Source organism: Sinocyclocheilus rhinocerous, unplaced genomic scaffold, assembly GCF_001515625.1.
Source record: "Sinocyclocheilus rhinocerous isolate Xijiao unplaced genomic scaffold, SAMN03320098_v1.1 scaffold273, whole genome shotgun sequence".
In the NCBI taxonomy this organism is placed as follows: Eukaryota; Metazoa; Chordata; class Actinopteri; order Cypriniformes; family Cyprinidae; genus Sinocyclocheilus; species Sinocyclocheilus rhinocerous.
The window spans coordinates 840,743-857,079 of NW_015656360.1; the positions used below are offsets into that span (position 1 = coordinate 840,743).

The 16,337-nt window shown below is 37.2% G+C and overlaps 1 protein-coding gene across 2 annotated transcripts in view; it reads right to left on the bottom strand.

The window, feature by feature from the left end:
- The window catches only part of LOC107720004 (multidrug resistance-associated protein 1-like), a 21,606-nt gene extending 11,642 nt beyond the window's left edge, over positions 1 to 9,964 (bottom strand). Inside the window, exons 1-4 of one of the 2 annotated variants that reach the window (XM_016527568.1) lie at positions 9,745 to 9,964; positions 5,158 to 5,334; positions 4,338 to 4,463; positions 3,685 to 3,822 (exon numbers count right to left, since the gene is read on the bottom strand). In XM_016527568.1, the coding sequence (XP_016383054.1) occupies positions 3,685 to 3,822; positions 4,338 to 4,463; positions 5,158 to 5,334; positions 9,745 to 9,786 (483 nt within the window). In that variant the 5' untranslated portion in view covers positions 9,787 to 9,964. The remainder of the gene's footprint in view (positions 1 to 3,684; positions 3,823 to 4,337; positions 4,464 to 5,157; positions 5,335 to 9,744) is intronic. The other variant, XM_016527569.1, reaches the window with a different exon arrangement.
- Between the last annotated feature and the right edge of the window lie 6,373 nt (positions 9,965 to 16,337).

The following is a 16,337-nucleotide window of genomic DNA, read 5'->3' on the forward strand; positions in this document are numbered from 1 at the left end:
ATGGTAGAAAAAAAAAAAAAAAAAAAAGAGACCACTGCACATATTTATGCCAACAGACCCAAGCTCTTCATTCACAACTTCTAAGAGTATAAAGGTGATTGATAATAATATTCAATAAGAATTCAGTCACAAAAACTGGACTTCAGCTAGAACTACCAAAACTTGCAGATGATCTAAGCAGCGCATATTCAATCAGCCAAATCCCAGCCAACATTTGTGTGTGGGGCCCATGTGGGTTTGACATGGGCTGAAAAAGTGGGCCCAAAATGGGATTGTCCGCGGGTTCCATAATGGCCCAATGTCAATTGCCCACATGGATTTCATGTGGGATTGTACTTGCCAACAGGTGGGCCCCAACTGGGCAACATGCGCAAGACCCATCTTGGCCCCAGCTTTATTTTTTATGTGGGTACTACAAGGTTACTACATGGGCTGAAATATGGGTTGTAAGTGGGTTTGTCCACGGGTTCCATGTTGGCCCCATCTGTTTTTGCCAATGTGGGACCTACTCAGTTGACCCAAGTGGGCCCCAGATAAGATGCCCATTTTGGGACCATGCCCACTTGGTACCCATGTAGACCCAGCATAAACCATGTGGGGCCCACATATACATGTTGGCTGGGATAGAAGCTACTTGACTAACTTTTGACTAATTTGATTAATGTGACGTATTTAAAATGATATTAAATTATAAATAATCCTATAATTAAAAATATTTAATTCTATATATTATATTCATAGAATATAAATTCTTTATATTCTATGTACTTTATATATTACTTATAAGTAATGTTTCTGTTTGTATTATTGTTTCACAGTATTCTCAGTTGTTGTTTGGGATAAAGTTTTACAATGCTGTGTTTGACCTGTTTGTGTACTGCTCGATACAAGGTTCAAGATTTGTTAGAGAGAAAATATGCTGAGGTCGGGTTTTAGGTTCAAAACAACTGCCCTGCCAGAAGCCTGGAGCTGCTATTGAAAGTTTTACAGGGTCCACTGAGGGCAACCATGGGCTTCTGACAGAAACCATGTCAAATGGCCACGATACGAGAGAAAGTGGCAGTGCAGGCCCCTTTAAGAATATGTAAACACAAGCTTCATTTACTCAAATGGTCACAGTTCAAACTCTGGACACCACAATGCTGGATACTGTGATTATTTGTCCGCCTCACTGTACGCTTAAACAGTTTGGAGAAAGTCAAATTGGTCAGGGAACATATCCTCCCACAGTGTGGTATGAGAGGACCAAGTGCTAGTTTTTTGCTGTTGCTGTTGGGCCTGCTGCATGCCCATTGGAAGAGGGCTCATTTGGGTCACAACAGATCCCACCACAAACCAAGCTTCAGTTCCTATGTAAACGTATGGACTATCATCACTGAGCTGTACTTAGCTTCATTGTTGTTTTTATATTTCCTTACTGCACTTAAAGGGATAGTTCACCTTCAGTTGCTGGTCCCCCTTGTTTCAATAGTATGGGGGAAAAAAAACACTATGCAAGTCAATGGGGACCAGCAATTGAAGGTTAACTATCCTTGTCAGTATTGTAATTTGGGAAACTTTCGCTTTTACTTCAGTATATTCAAAAGCATAATATCTTACACTGAACTCCACTACATTTCACTAAAACATGTCATTTGAACTGAAGAAGTCCAGAGCCGCCCTTAGACACAATAGTAATGTCAAATTCGTGAACAAATGATCTTTTGAAGCGAATTATCTTTTTGAATCCTTTGAGTCGATTATTTTCAAAGAACCTGTTGAATCAGTTCTCAAATTTCATTGAATGATTCGGGAATCAGATAAATTAGTTCACAAATTACAATGAATAATTTGTCATGACTAAAATGAACAAAGAACAAAGAGTAATATAATCCCCAGAACTTTAGAGTTTGAATGATTAGACTGATAGCTTGAAAAGTAAGTTACTAATGCTGATTTTAAGTCTTGGGTAAATATGAAAGTCATATTTGATTATACATGACTGTAAGTTTGTGAATTAAATGTGCTGTAAAAGGGTGATTGTATGAAATGCTTGAATGGGTACTTTAGGGAATAATAGTGCAAACCTTTTTGCAAAGTTTAGTCACATATTTTTATTAAGTGGTATATGTAATAAAATAGTAAGCATATATTTTTAACATTTCATGTACATTTTATGAAGTAAATCTGGTGCATTAGTTGTGTGTCTTACACTAAAAGAGAAGTTTATTTTTATTTATTTATAAATTTTAAATTGTGTATATAATAATTTTTACATTTTGAAAATGTGTTCACTTGCAGACTATTGTGACTACTGTGACAGTGAATTGCCTATGGGTCGAGCCTGTTTTATTGCCACACTGTCATCACTATTCATCAGTTCTCATAGCCACATAATATAGATATATAACAAAATATGTGCATAGCAATAAAGATTATACATTCCACGCTCAGTATGTGTGCAAACTGTCTCTGCATGTAAGTCACTGTATATTTCACTCTCCAGTGTCAAGACGTTGATTGCTGTGTCTGTGTCAAGATGCAGTGAAATAATTATGGAGCGGGAGCATCACAGCAGGCGAGAGACAGACAGACTGAGGGAGACAGTATGGGGATCCGCAATATGTATGCGGTTTTTCCTATTGGTCTGAAAAAGCACCAGCATTGATTGTGACTGGTCTCAGCACAGCCTCAGCTCCAGACAAAGAAGGCATTGAGGGAAGTGGAAAGGGAAAACCGACAGGCCGCCCAGACGTCAACGCTGAGAAGAGCACCATCTGTAAGCACTCTGTTTACGCACCGCTGTGTTAGTCTCTCAGACACAACACCGATTAAATTTAGAGTGAGATTGAGTAACATTCATTAGAAAAACCATGCGAGGGCCTGTGTTACGCGTGTGTGAATGAAGAATAACAGAGCATAGGCATTTTGTAGTGCCAGAGATTCAGAGTTTAGGGCAACAAGTCTAATTCAATTATAGTCTCAAAGCACCATTAATGGCTGATATAATGAAACCCTTTACAATTAGGGGGTCCAAAAGTTTGTGACTGCAAGTATAAATGCTTCTATTTTGTATTTTTCCAATTTAATCTAGTATTTTGTAATAATTACAAATTATATTGGGAGCAGCACTCAAGATAGAAAATGTGGAACCTTCATGTTATTTATTTATTCATTTATTTTTAAATGCTAAAACTTTCTGGGGTTTAAATTTCTAGTTTTAAATTAGATTTCAAATTCAAGATTTTCAATGTGCTCTCAGATTTTGGGCCCTGCTGTATACTGGGTGAACTCGGGTCTGTCAAAATGTCTTTCAATTTTTAATCAACTTAAAAGATTGCTGAGAGCAGAAAAGACACTTCTCTTCCATCTACTCTTGAGCCTCTAACACTAGCACTCTCTATTCGATTTCTATTCTATCGATTTGTTTTTTTGTTTTTGTTTTTTAAACTCTTGACCCTCTAACGCTAGCACTATCTACTTTTTATACTTTTTTATTAAATATAAAAAAAAGAAAAAACCTTGTTATGTGTACTGCGGTAGACTATCCGGGACTTGTCACAGCACTTGCATATTGTTGCTCTTATGTTAGTTTAATTGCTTCTATCGTCCTCATTTGTAAGTCGCTTTGGATAAAAGTGTCTGCTAAATGATTAAATGTAAATGTAAATACATAATAGCTGGATATACTGGGAATACACAAACCTCGTCTATGATGGCTTGTATGTTGGCTCTCAGAGGCACCAGCGAGCAGATCACTGCCAGCGTCCAAAACAGGAAGAGAAAGATGGAGGAACGAAAGCCCTTCAGCCTTTCCAAGTGGATCACCAACACTGCCAGTATCTGAGGACAGAGTGTATTTCGGGCAGTATGCTAGTCATGCTCAACAAAATACACTAGAAGAACAGGACTGAATACCAATAGGCAGCTTAGACATGTTTATACAAAAGTCTCTCAACCAAAATGTATTGATTCTATACAAGCATGCAAAGACTGAATGTTTAGTCTGTGTCAGGACTTTATCTTGTTGGGCAGATCTGAAAAAAAGGTCATTTACTACAACCACTGTTGACACTGCTGTCTGCTGTGACCAGAGGTAAAAGAGGCTTATTTATCCTGATCCCTTCAGGAAACCTCTGCCAGACGTCTAGCCACAAAGAGATTTGTTCATTCAAGCTTAAATATAACAGATCATAAATCTTAACTATCCTCTAAAAGAGTCCCATTAAAAAAAAAAACATAACTTGTATTGTATAGCTTGATACTTTAACACTGTTTACACATAATTACAAATATAATAAAGAATATTTTTTATTGTGGAGATTCATGAGAATAGTAATTGTTATAGTGTGATTTACCATGGTAAGGCTGCGAATTATAGGACTCAGGAGAAAGACCATGTGACTCTCTATGTCTCTGCTCCTTTCCACCAGCAGATAGACCATCTCCAGGAAACCAAAAAAGGCCAGACAGAGACACAAACCCTACAACAGGTACACACAGACATGTAAGCATTAACTGCAACACTGAGGTGTCATGCCCCCCAAAAAATGTTTTTACTTGCACTACTGTTCAAAAAACTGGAGTTGTACAATTTTTTATGTTTTTGAAATAAGTCTCTTTTGGTCACCAAGGCTGTGTATTTGATTAAAAATAGAGTAAAAACTGTATTATTGTGCAACGTTATTATAATTTAAAATAAATGTTTCTGTCTGAATAAAAAAAAAATTTTTACAATGTAATTTTCAGCATCATTACTCCAGTCTTCAGTGTCACATGATCCTTCAGAAATCATTCTAATATGCTGATTTGCTGCTCAAGAAACGTTATAACATTGTCTTTATTCTCACTTTTGATCATTTTAATGTCTCCTTGCTGAATAAAAGTCTTAATTTCTTTCAAAAAATAAAAATCTTACTGACCCCATAACTTTTGAACAGTACTGTATGCTCTATTAGAATTGATTTACGTGTTCACTCTGTTAAACTTGATATGATCTGTTTTTCTTCTCATAAAATAATTTTCCTGCCTTCGATGCTCTTTAATGATGTCACCCATTTGAGCATTTCCATGCACAAAGCAATAACTTGTGAGTTGATTGATGCTATATTCAAGTCTAAGCTATAAAGGTGTTTTACTAGAATTCAGTCAAGTCTTGATATGACCACTATGACTCACCGTCTTGGCACAGCAGAGGCTGGATATTGATATGTGTCCATTGTCATAGAATCTGAGGTACAAGCAGTAGAAAGGGGCACAAACCCAGAGATAGAAGCAGGGGAACCACACCAGTACTGTGTGCTGGAAGCACTGGGTCAGGTCTGGGTGTGGTGTGTACCATGTGACATTCCAGTCCTGAAAACACAATGTTAAACCATTAGTCTTCTCTAACTCGTTAACTTGTTACATCAGGAGTGATTGATTCAATTATTAATGACTACTTACGCATATTTTACCACTTAATAGATTGTATTCACTGTCTGCACTCTTGGAAATCACTTGGTTAAAAAAAAAGAAGATAATTCATCAGATTTATATTAGTTGTCTTGCAGTGCTGTTGTGTTTGCAACAGACAAATTGTGTGAAGTAGCACAAAGGTGAAAGGTAAAGCTCCTGTAATAAATCTTCAGTTTTTCTGTTTTGAAATATTTTGTTTGCCAAGTAGGTTTATGATGATGAGTATAGCTAGATTTGTCTTGGTTGCTATTACAAGTCATGACAGGGGGAAAAAAAACTCTTTGCCTTCACAAATGTACACTGAACGTTACTTGAGGCAGTGCCATTCTAAATATTAAAGGTGCACTCTTGTGTGTGTGTTTTAGCCCTATTGAATAGAATTCCACGTTCTGATTGTAGAAAATTCACAACTTACACAAACGTAACATGAAAAGAAACTAATTACTTTCAATATTTCGCTGTTTTAGACAGATATTGCTTCCACTCAGAAGCATCGCCAGCAGCAGACCAATTTTCAAAGCACATAGTGTGTACAAATACTGATGTTGTGTAACAACTTTTGCATATTAGTTCTGCTGAGTAATAGTCTGAATTTGCGTTGTGTGTGTTTAAAGTAAAGCAAAGCTGTGGTCTATGACAAAAATGCTGTTCTATGCCTTTTGATTACATCAAAGTTGGGCAAACCCAGTTTGGCATCATTGCAAAGACTTCTCTCTCAAGTTGAATTTCACAGGCTCGTTCTATTCAGACATCAGTAATTCACACTCTATCTCTTCAGTTATTTCTGGCCTTTCTATGTTGGAAAACAGGCTGATGTCCAAACGCAGCTGTAGAGCTGTTATGTTTTTTTCTTTCAGACGTTCTCTGGACTGATGAGAACTTGTTTGGCTGTGTTTTATGCTGTGGTTATTTCGGCAATGGCACAGCTCTGATAAATACTGCATACTGGTTGGAAGGAGTCCTGTGGTTTGGCAGTATATAAGAAGTGCACCTTTGGCAAGCCATAATGTAAACCCCATATGCACCATGAGAGGGGCTGTGAGCACCAAGCACATCTCTGTGTTCCCATACAGCAGCAGTACAGCCATTGCCTGAGGTTAGGTTTTAATTTTCCTCAGTATATTATCTTATTAAATAAATAATCATATTTACTCTGCCTTATGTCATTCCAAACCTCATTCTTACATGAAACACAGAAGAAGATTTTTGACTGATTGAATTTTGACTTTTTTTTGTGCTGGTTGCTCTTTTCCATGTAATTACAATAAACTGGAACTGAAGCTTTCAAAGCAAAGAACTATAAAGTATTCATAAAAGTAGTCTTTACAACGAATGCATTTGAAGTCTTAGTCATACAGTAGCTTTGTGTGAGGAATAGACCATTCTGCTTCACAATTCATGTATAATCCTTCCATCCAATAACTGTTCACTGTTGCAACCAGATCATTTTGTTAGTGAGTGGAAGTTTTAGGGATTGGACCAGTCAGATTTGTGAACAAATCATGCAGAATTGTTTTGTGAACTGGCTGAACTGATTCCTTTCAAACCTAAATCAAACGTCTTTACTTTTCTCATGAATGTGAGCTGTCAAGATTTGCAGTAATTATTGACCTTTTGGTCTTTATCTCACATAAATTTATGAATTCAGGAATATGCAATATACTGTTGCATAAATCACACTGACCTCTTTTATGATATTTTCATGGCTTATTTATTTATTTATTTCAAGTTTGCTTTATTTATATAGCACATTTAAAAACAGCAAGCATGGCTGACCAAAGTGCTGAACAAAAGATCACACACTAATAACACAAGCTCACAATGAATTGAAAGCCAAAGAAAAAAAAGAAGTTTTATAAGATGATTTAAAAGCAGTTAAAGACTGTGCCGATCTGATATAAGCCGGGAGGCTGTTTCACAGCCTAGGGCCAGCAGTAGCAAAAGCTCTATCCCCTCTGTGCTTTAACCGCGATCTGGGGGCAGAGAGCAGTCATGTGGGATTGTATAGATGGAGTAGCTCAGACAGTTAGCTCGGTGCCAGACACATACTACATTTATTTATTTTGATTTATTTGACCTGGTGAGTAAATGATGAAAATCTTTATTTTAAGTGATCTATTTGCATCTTCTAGCATTTCACCTTTAGACACCAGTATTTAAAACCCTGCAAGTGCAATCCAGACACATACTACAGGTTCAAGATGAGACATTTGGTTCGTTACGTTGTTGTTTTGGTCAGGATATGTCCTCATCTATGAGGGGGTGTGCTGCGGTCTGGGCCCAGGAAAGGAAAGAGATTCTCATTCACGTGGCAGAGCACAGCACAGTCACAGTTTTCCACAGGGAGTTCAATGGACCATAAAGACACCAGCTTCTACCCATCCTGCATCCTCTAAGACTATGTTTGCACTGGTCTAAACCCAATGGCAACCACACTCTCAGCTCAGGAAGTGATTCAGAGTGGTGTGTTGTGTACCCTTCCTGCAAGTGTAGGAGTTCAGACTGCCGGTCAGCACAAATAACGTTTAAAAACAGTTTAAAAATGACACCGCTGATGTTTGGATTTATTTGGAGGAAATTTCTAAGGATGGCTTGTAATTCACAAATCTCCAATCATTTCTTTTGGAAAAGGCCAGTGAGAAGCTAATAACAATCTTTCACACTAGCCATAACAAGTTAGTCTGACTAAAGTCCTCAATAAAGGTTCAAAAGGTTCAGCCAGATTGCTGCTGTCAGACATGCTTTAATAGACATGATCTTATGACCTTGACTTCTTCATCTCATTCCACGTTTTCCCAGCTAACAATTTAATATTCTAAGAATGTTGTTCTTATGTTCTTATTACGTTATGAAAACGTTATCTTCATAAGTTTGGGCAGCTATTTCGGGCATGCAAGACCAACTCTATTTGAATGAGAAAATAACGAAATCTCAAAAACTGCGTTCCAAACTCACATTTAAATAACATTTCAAAACTGCAACAAAACTGACATGAACTGTTTAATGAATGTTGATTATTATGCTCAAATAGCATTTTAAAAAGCATGTATTTCAGGTTGGTTCATCCAGTCCACATTATGTAGTCCCAATCATGTCTCAGGACACTGACTGTTTCTATGGGAACGGCAGCTACGGTGATGTGATGACTGTACCAACTGACAATTGGCTCTTTTATTTAGAAGGCGGGACTCATTCCATCATATTGGCTGTTGCAGTTTCTCCCATTCATAGTAATATGAGTCTTGTTGTTGAGTCTTGTGTATATATATATATATATATATATATATACAGGCTTTGATTAAACTAAACTTAAAACAGTTGGTTCATTAACTGCTGATTCGTTATTTAAAACAAGAGTGGTCAAACTTGCCTGAGACGTTTAAATTACACTGATAATGTATAAATAATTTTCATTTTAACATTGTAAATCAAGTCTGATAACATTGAAAGATTGTTCTGTTAACATTACAGCAAGAATGCTTTGGTTGCAAATTTTGAGAACATTTTGAGAATGTTTCTTGTTAGCTGGGATGCAAATGTAGCATTTTGAAATCATCCACAGAATGCGGTCAGTTACTTATTGAATGTGCATCATCTGTTCCACCGTCATTGTGAAATGGTAAATATTGCTTAATGAGTAGGCTGTACCATGGAGAACCTTAGGGGGCACAGGGCCTTGAACAAAATTAGCTTGACTCTGTCACACACACCAATATCATTACACCTGATATTAAATTAACCATCTATATTACACAATATAAGAGAAGACCATCATTAATCATTTATTTATTAACCTGAATTCCAACACTGGTCATCCGATCTGTAATCATTGTTCAAAATATGGGCTAAAGTACAGTCACACGCACTGCACTCTTGATGAAACCAGAGTACGGCTGTTTGAATGTAAACACACTGAGAAATTAAAGCACACAAATAACATTTTTACACAATCACAATATATATTCTCACACATGTAGCATAGGTTAAGTGTGAGTGAAACAGATTAACCTTAAAACAGAACATTTAAGGTTCCCATTCTGTCCCGCATTCAATCTTGGTCAATGAATCATTGGGTGAGAAAAGCATGACTGTTATTGTCAAAAACCATGATCACTTCCAAGAATAAAGGGGCATAAATAACATAAATGGATGACTAGACACATTTTGTTACCTCACAAGCATGCAGTTATTTTTAGGCAACCTTCATTTCTGTTTAATTTCTTAGGTTTTAATTGGCTATTGAAGTGATTGAGTTTATCTCATTACATTTACATATCATCACCTCTCCATCATTCATCTGAGACTCACCCAGAGAGGGTCCAGGCCACTGTGACTGCAGAGGGTGTCCATCCAGGTTCTTCTCTTCTTCACTTCACTTCTTGTAGTAAATCCCTGCTCCCTAAGCTCAGCAGTGTCACACTCTCCTGTCTATGTAGTTTCTGTTGGCAGTGTAAGTGTGTTTGACTGTAGTTGTGCCTGAGTGTGTGTTTCAGCCCCTTTTTTGTAAGCCAGCCTCCTGTGTCCTGACTTGAGTCTTGTCAAAGCTATAGTCTGACAACAGATTTGTGTAACTGTCCTGTTTATGAGCACTGGCCTGCCAGGTGGGTGGAAGATTTGGACTCCGTAAAACTATTTTCCCTGTTCTCTTTCGTGGCTCTGGCCCACGTGTGCCGAGGCCACAGTACCACAGACACTCCCCTGGAGGAGATGAGAGCGCCGCAGACATGGCCACACCCCGCTCTCCTTCAGGTTTTGCTTCTGTAAACTCCCCCAAACCCACCCTTCCATCCTCCACCCTGCTTTTTAATGGACAGGGAATGTTTTACAGCAAATAAGGAATGTGAGTGGCTATTTACAGGTGGTTCTAATGGCATTTTGTGTGGGATTCAGCGGCGCTACGGTTATTCCTGACAGAAAGTTATTTATTTATTTATTTGTTTGTTTGTTTGTCCCAAAATATAAGACTTTGAGAATTTATTTATTTATTTTTTGTAAACTGAAGATTGATGGAGCAGCACAATTTGATTGAAAGAAATGGTTAAAAGAAGTTTTAAAAAATCACATAAAGACAAAGCCAGGGATAGGCGCCTTTTAAGGAACGTGTGGAGGACACCAAGTGGCAACCCAACACAGTACCAAAATAGGTTAGCATACACAATTGAGTTGTATTGGTTTCATGCTATCCAAATATTCACTGCACTGTGTTTTTGCTGCAAAGTAAACATGTATTTAATGCAGTCAATACTGTACTTTCTTTTACCACGCAAATGGTTGCATTTTATTTTTTGCATTTAGCATTTTTTTTTATTTATTTGTTTTTTAGAAATGCTTTGAACTCTTGTTATCCTTCACTTATTTTGTCTGCTCCAGCACAGAGTTGAGAATGAGAGGAGCTCAGATGAAGTGAATGTGTCAGGGGGTTCTGCCAGGGGTCAGATCAATAGAAGGAGTCAAGGACTCTTGAAAAGCAGCCCATCCCTGCCTTTCGAGGTGCAGAAGTAGGTTAACTGCATGGATGCCACTTACCAGGTATTAGAACAGCTGATACCAGTTTGAGGAATGCAACATCTCAGTGTGCTGTAATTGAGAAGTACTGTGTGTTTAGGTGTATGTGAGTGAGTGTGTAGATAAGGGGTAGTATGTCAAATATGCTGTTCTATGTGCTTACTTAATGTTCATGTCCAGCAGTTAAAGTCTTTCTCTGTGCTGATTTTAAATTGGCAATTTTTTTGGATTTATTTGAACTTTTAGAAGCTCTAAAGATTACAAAATGAATCTCACTTGTGACTAAATCCCATTTCCCAATCCCATTACCCCCTCTTTCCCTATTATTTCCTCTTTTTTTGTGGCAAAAAGGCATAGTAATCAAATTAAGTCAAGTCACCTTTATTTGTTTAGCTCTTTATACAATCCTGATTGTATCAAAGCAACTTTACAGTGTCAAACAGGAAAATAGTTTGTTAATAATGCAAGAAGACAATAACAAAGAGTCATTTTTTCCCAGCTAAAGTCAGTTCATTGGTGAATCAGAGATGTCATCATCCATTTCAGCTCTCTTCCAATAGTGTCTGTGCAATCAGTCAAGAGTCCCCAACTAAGCAAGCTAAAGGCAACAGTATCAAGAAACCAAAACTCCATCGGTGAGAGAAATGAATAGTAGAGAATTTAAAAAGGGGATTTTCCTTTTGGGAGAACTAGCCTATGCTTTAATGAAGCATCGTGTCCGACAACCATCCACTTCAAACCGTTCCCTCATTCCTGTACATATGGTGGAATTATGACATAAGCTTCTCTCTTTATTTTTCATTCAACTCTGACTAGACTGTAGACAGTCATCAAAACAAACACAAGGATGTTAATGGTATGTCGGAAAATTTTTCATTCGTAAGAAATGAGAACAGTGGTCTTTTTGATTGGTAGTAACATTTAATATTCATCTAAACATGGCGATGTGGAGCAAACAACCACAAAAACATTTAATCTGCAATGGAACTTTACAGCTTATAAGTGTTTTTACAGTGAAACACTGCTCACTATTTCTGTCTTCATTAATGGTTGCTGTCCCAGCCTGTTTCCACACTTGATGAAAGGTCGTTGCGCATGACAGTGGAATTTTTATAGAGAAACTATTTTCGCAAAGAGAACTGCAATCAATTTCAGAATGTGATGGATTTATAGGCTAATATTTTTAATCAATTTAACATTTGTGAACTGAAACATCATTCCAGAAAGCCTCAAAATATGCATATATATCTGAATCATACATATCATGCATAATTGGCGAGTTTTCCTAGTTGCTGGAATTTTCCTCATAATTTATTGTGTGTGGATTACTTAAATGTATGGCAGGGTAACTATACTGCATTATGTTTATATTCTGGGATGCATACATTTACAGCCAGCATTCTCCAAATCTCGAGGAGATGATTGTATGCTCCGTGTCACTGGCTTGTGCTTTTGGCATTGTCCACCGAAAATGAAGATCACAACAGTGACCTTTGGGTGAAAAATGGCTTTGTGTATTGAAGTAAACAACAACTTCTCCTGCTGATTTTGTTTACAAGGAGAGCCTGTTTTACAGGTTAACAGGAATAGTGTGCTTTTGGACAACTTTTATAGGTCAAAAAAGTCAACAACAGGTGATTCTCTACTACAGTATTATTTTCTTGTTTTCCAGTTTTCTTAAACTACTTGTAAAAGTTTGTGGCGCAACCCTAAATACACAACTGAGAGAGGAATGATTTACATGCATCTGCCTTTTGTAGCTTCTCTGTCTGATAATGTTGCTGATAAACAAACGTAGACTGCAACGCAATGTTGCACAACCTCATTAAAATATTTCTTACCGTAAACCTAAAACAAGTCTGGATGACATCTGGAGACTGTTGTATGCTTGTTAGTTGAATAGTTTAACATGCGGTCTCAGGATGCTTGCTTTGAACACCTCATCACTGAACATGCCTACAGAATAGAGGACAGTCACTTCACTTCAAGCCTGAGTATTAATGCAATATAAATATTCCTAATGCATTAATACCTTATAATACATCAAAAATATAATTTGTATGTTCTTGTGAATAATTGTAATGATAGTTATTGTAAATTATAAGCTTAGCTATATGTGGATAGTTACATCCCTTTTCTGGTATACTTGAGCTAAAATATCAGAGTTTTTGCTTTCACTAGATGGAAAATTTCTAATGCACTACATATATAAGCTGGATGTAAATTATAACTAAATTTGTCTTTTTCCTAAAATACACTCCATGAGCCTCATAGCTTTTCTGTCCTGTTATTGGACCCTTCTAATGGAAGGTAATGCATGAGCACATCCTAAACCAAAACAGAAGGAAGGAGCAGACAGAGGAAGGAAAGGCCCATCTGAGTGTCAGAAACATACAGACAGCTTCCTCAGAAGCCTCAACAGTGAGCTTCACTGAGAAAAACATAGGCGGCCTGTTTGTATAAGATGTTGTGGGAGGTGACGCGCTGACTGCGGGGATGCAGTGAGGAGATGGACTGTTTCGTCTAGTTGGATCCCTGCCACCTCCACACTCTAAATTACAGCATTTGACTGGGCCACTTCTGGCTGGCCGTGAAAAAGCGGCCTCCACCAGACGGGCTGGGAGCAGCAGCCATGCAGTGGTAAACCAGACGCAGATCACCTACACTTCCTCTGGCTTCTCGTGCTGCAGCAAACACAGTCTAGTCAAAATAATAGCGCAAGTTTCTGTTTGAGTTTTCAGACGACGTGTAAATATACTCACATCAGATGGAGACAGAGACAGAAAGACAAAAAATAATTATTCTCATGAACAGGAAACATTCTCATGTCAGAAAAAAACTGTGGTCATTTAGGCCTCCTTAGAGGGCAGCCATTCCTGCTTAAACAATATCGCACTGCTGCACTAAAGATTAGGCTGCATGTAATTAGCCATGCCGATATGCAAACCGACAGCACAATTGCTGCAAGCGTAATACTGAGAGTTCAATAAACAAGGGATTAATTTAGCATTGTGTTCAGACAAAATTGGGCCAGTTTGTATATTTGTATCCACCAATGAAAACTGCACTGCGCATTCCACTGATGATTTTTTAGCAGTAAAACATTTTTGCTGAATTTTTTTTGCTCTGGCTAAAGTGACTTGAATGCACTTGACTTCATAATTAAGACATCCCAACTTGTAAATACAAACTTCCCAAGAGGGCTTGAATGCACCATTTGCAGCGTCTTGTGTATGACATCGCTTTGTACTTTGCATTTTTAAATGCAAAAATGCATTTTATGTGAGTGGCCCATAACGCTGCTTGACCAATCAAAATTACAGGATCAAAAGTGATAAAAGCCACATAATGTGGGACATGTGAGTGCATGTGAGATGATGACTTTCAATGCTGCTCAACAACATGAGCACATCATCATGCGTTCCGTGTGCTAGCTTACTGTAAGTATCTCAGAGTTCATTTCATTACTCATTTTGTGGTTTCCACTCTTTTCCACTGTCCATCTTGAAGAGGTTCAAAGGAGGGAATGTAAAAAATATGTAAAAGGCCTCACAATTCATGCTCAGGTGCATTTTACATTGTTTGATGTTTCTTAAGATGAGCTCTGGGTGCTAAAGGTGGAAAATGATTCTCTAGCTAAATCACTGGTCCTGACACTTTTTTCTCTCATTACCCTTGATGTAAGACAACCTCATCTCTTCCAAGGACGAGTTCCAAACTGCTTTTTTGCACCCTTGAAGGGCACTTTGGGAAGGGAACGCCATTTGTAGGGACTTTTCAAATGAAAGTGAACAATTGAATCCCTTCAGGAAGGGCCCTTCCAGAAGTCCGTTAGCGAAGGGAACATGCGATGGTCACTTCCGTTTGTGATCATGTGATCTTTGGTTAGGAGATCTTGCGATGCATTTTAAAGCAAAGTTGGGGTTAATTTCGACTTCACATACAAACATAAGTAGAATAAGCAAATTAAATTGTCTTTATTTTAATGTAATACAAAATATTTTTCATCATTGATAGAAATATGATTTAAGATGGTCGTGGAAGCAAGTGGAAGCAAGTTTAGTTTGAAAAAGTTTAATAGTAAATAATTAAACAATATTTCAATAAAATAATAATAAGAAGAAGTGCTGAATCCTGCAAGCACGCACAGCTTTGTCAAGGTAACATTTGGTCAGTCATTTCCTTCTCCAAGGGAGTTCCAAAACTTATACGAGACAGTAATGCCCTGCACCCTTCAAAGAACACACTCCAAGGGTTCTCTGCCCTTCGAAGTGAGTAGGGCATATGCTCACTTCCGTTTGGAATTCGCCACAAGAATAGCAAAAGGATCTTTCATTTTCAGAAACAGATGTGTATGTAGATGGTTTACAGGAATTGAGATGGCCCAAAGCCAAAAAACGTAGTCATGTTGATGAGCCAATGTTCTTTTCTCAGGGTTTCAATAAATTTCCCTGAAGATTTTTAGACAATACCAGTAACCGACTGAACAACAAAAGCAAATTTAATATGATTTTATGTCCAGTATTATACACACATGCATTTTAATAAGAGGTACGTGTATATAAGGGTGTTCAGAAAGTTGCTTCTTGTCCAATTGGTAAAATCATGATCGGTCATGATTTTAAATAAAATCTAGCAAAGAATAAAATGTGAATATAACTAAGGTCAATATACACTACTGTTCAAAAGTTTAAATAAATCCAACTTGAATTTTATTAAGTTATTTTAAAATAAAAACAATGCTTTTGAACTTTCTATTCATCAAAGAATCGTGAAAAAGTATCACGGTTTCCACAAAAATATTAAGCATAACAGTTTTCAACATTGATAATAACAAATATTTCTTAAGCAGCAAATGATTTCTGCAGGATCATGTGACACTGAAGGCTGGAGTAATGACTGCTGAAATTCAGCTTTATCATCACAGAAATAAATTGCATTTCAAAATATATAAAAATAGAAAAGTTGTTTTAAATTGTAATAATATTTCACAATATTACTGTTTTTACTGTATTTTTGATCAAATAAATGCTGCTTCAGTGAGCATAAGAGACTTTAAAAATCTTACTGATTTGATCAAACTTTTGAATGATATATGCATTTACTTTAGATATGCTTTTGAGCTGGTATTATAACTAAATTCATTGTGATTCATAGGACAGCTGCAGCTCTGTTAGCCTCAGTGGCATAATTATGTATAATTATAACAGCAAAATGTCTGCAGGCATTTACATGTTTTTACAGGTAAAATTCAACCATTCTTAGAGGGAAACTGTGATAAACATCATGTAAGCATCTTGATTTATCTGTTCACTACAAGAGAAAGGACAGCAGTTACAACATTTAACAACTTGCAGAATTGCAGAAGAAAAAGAACAACACTTGTTTACTATGGT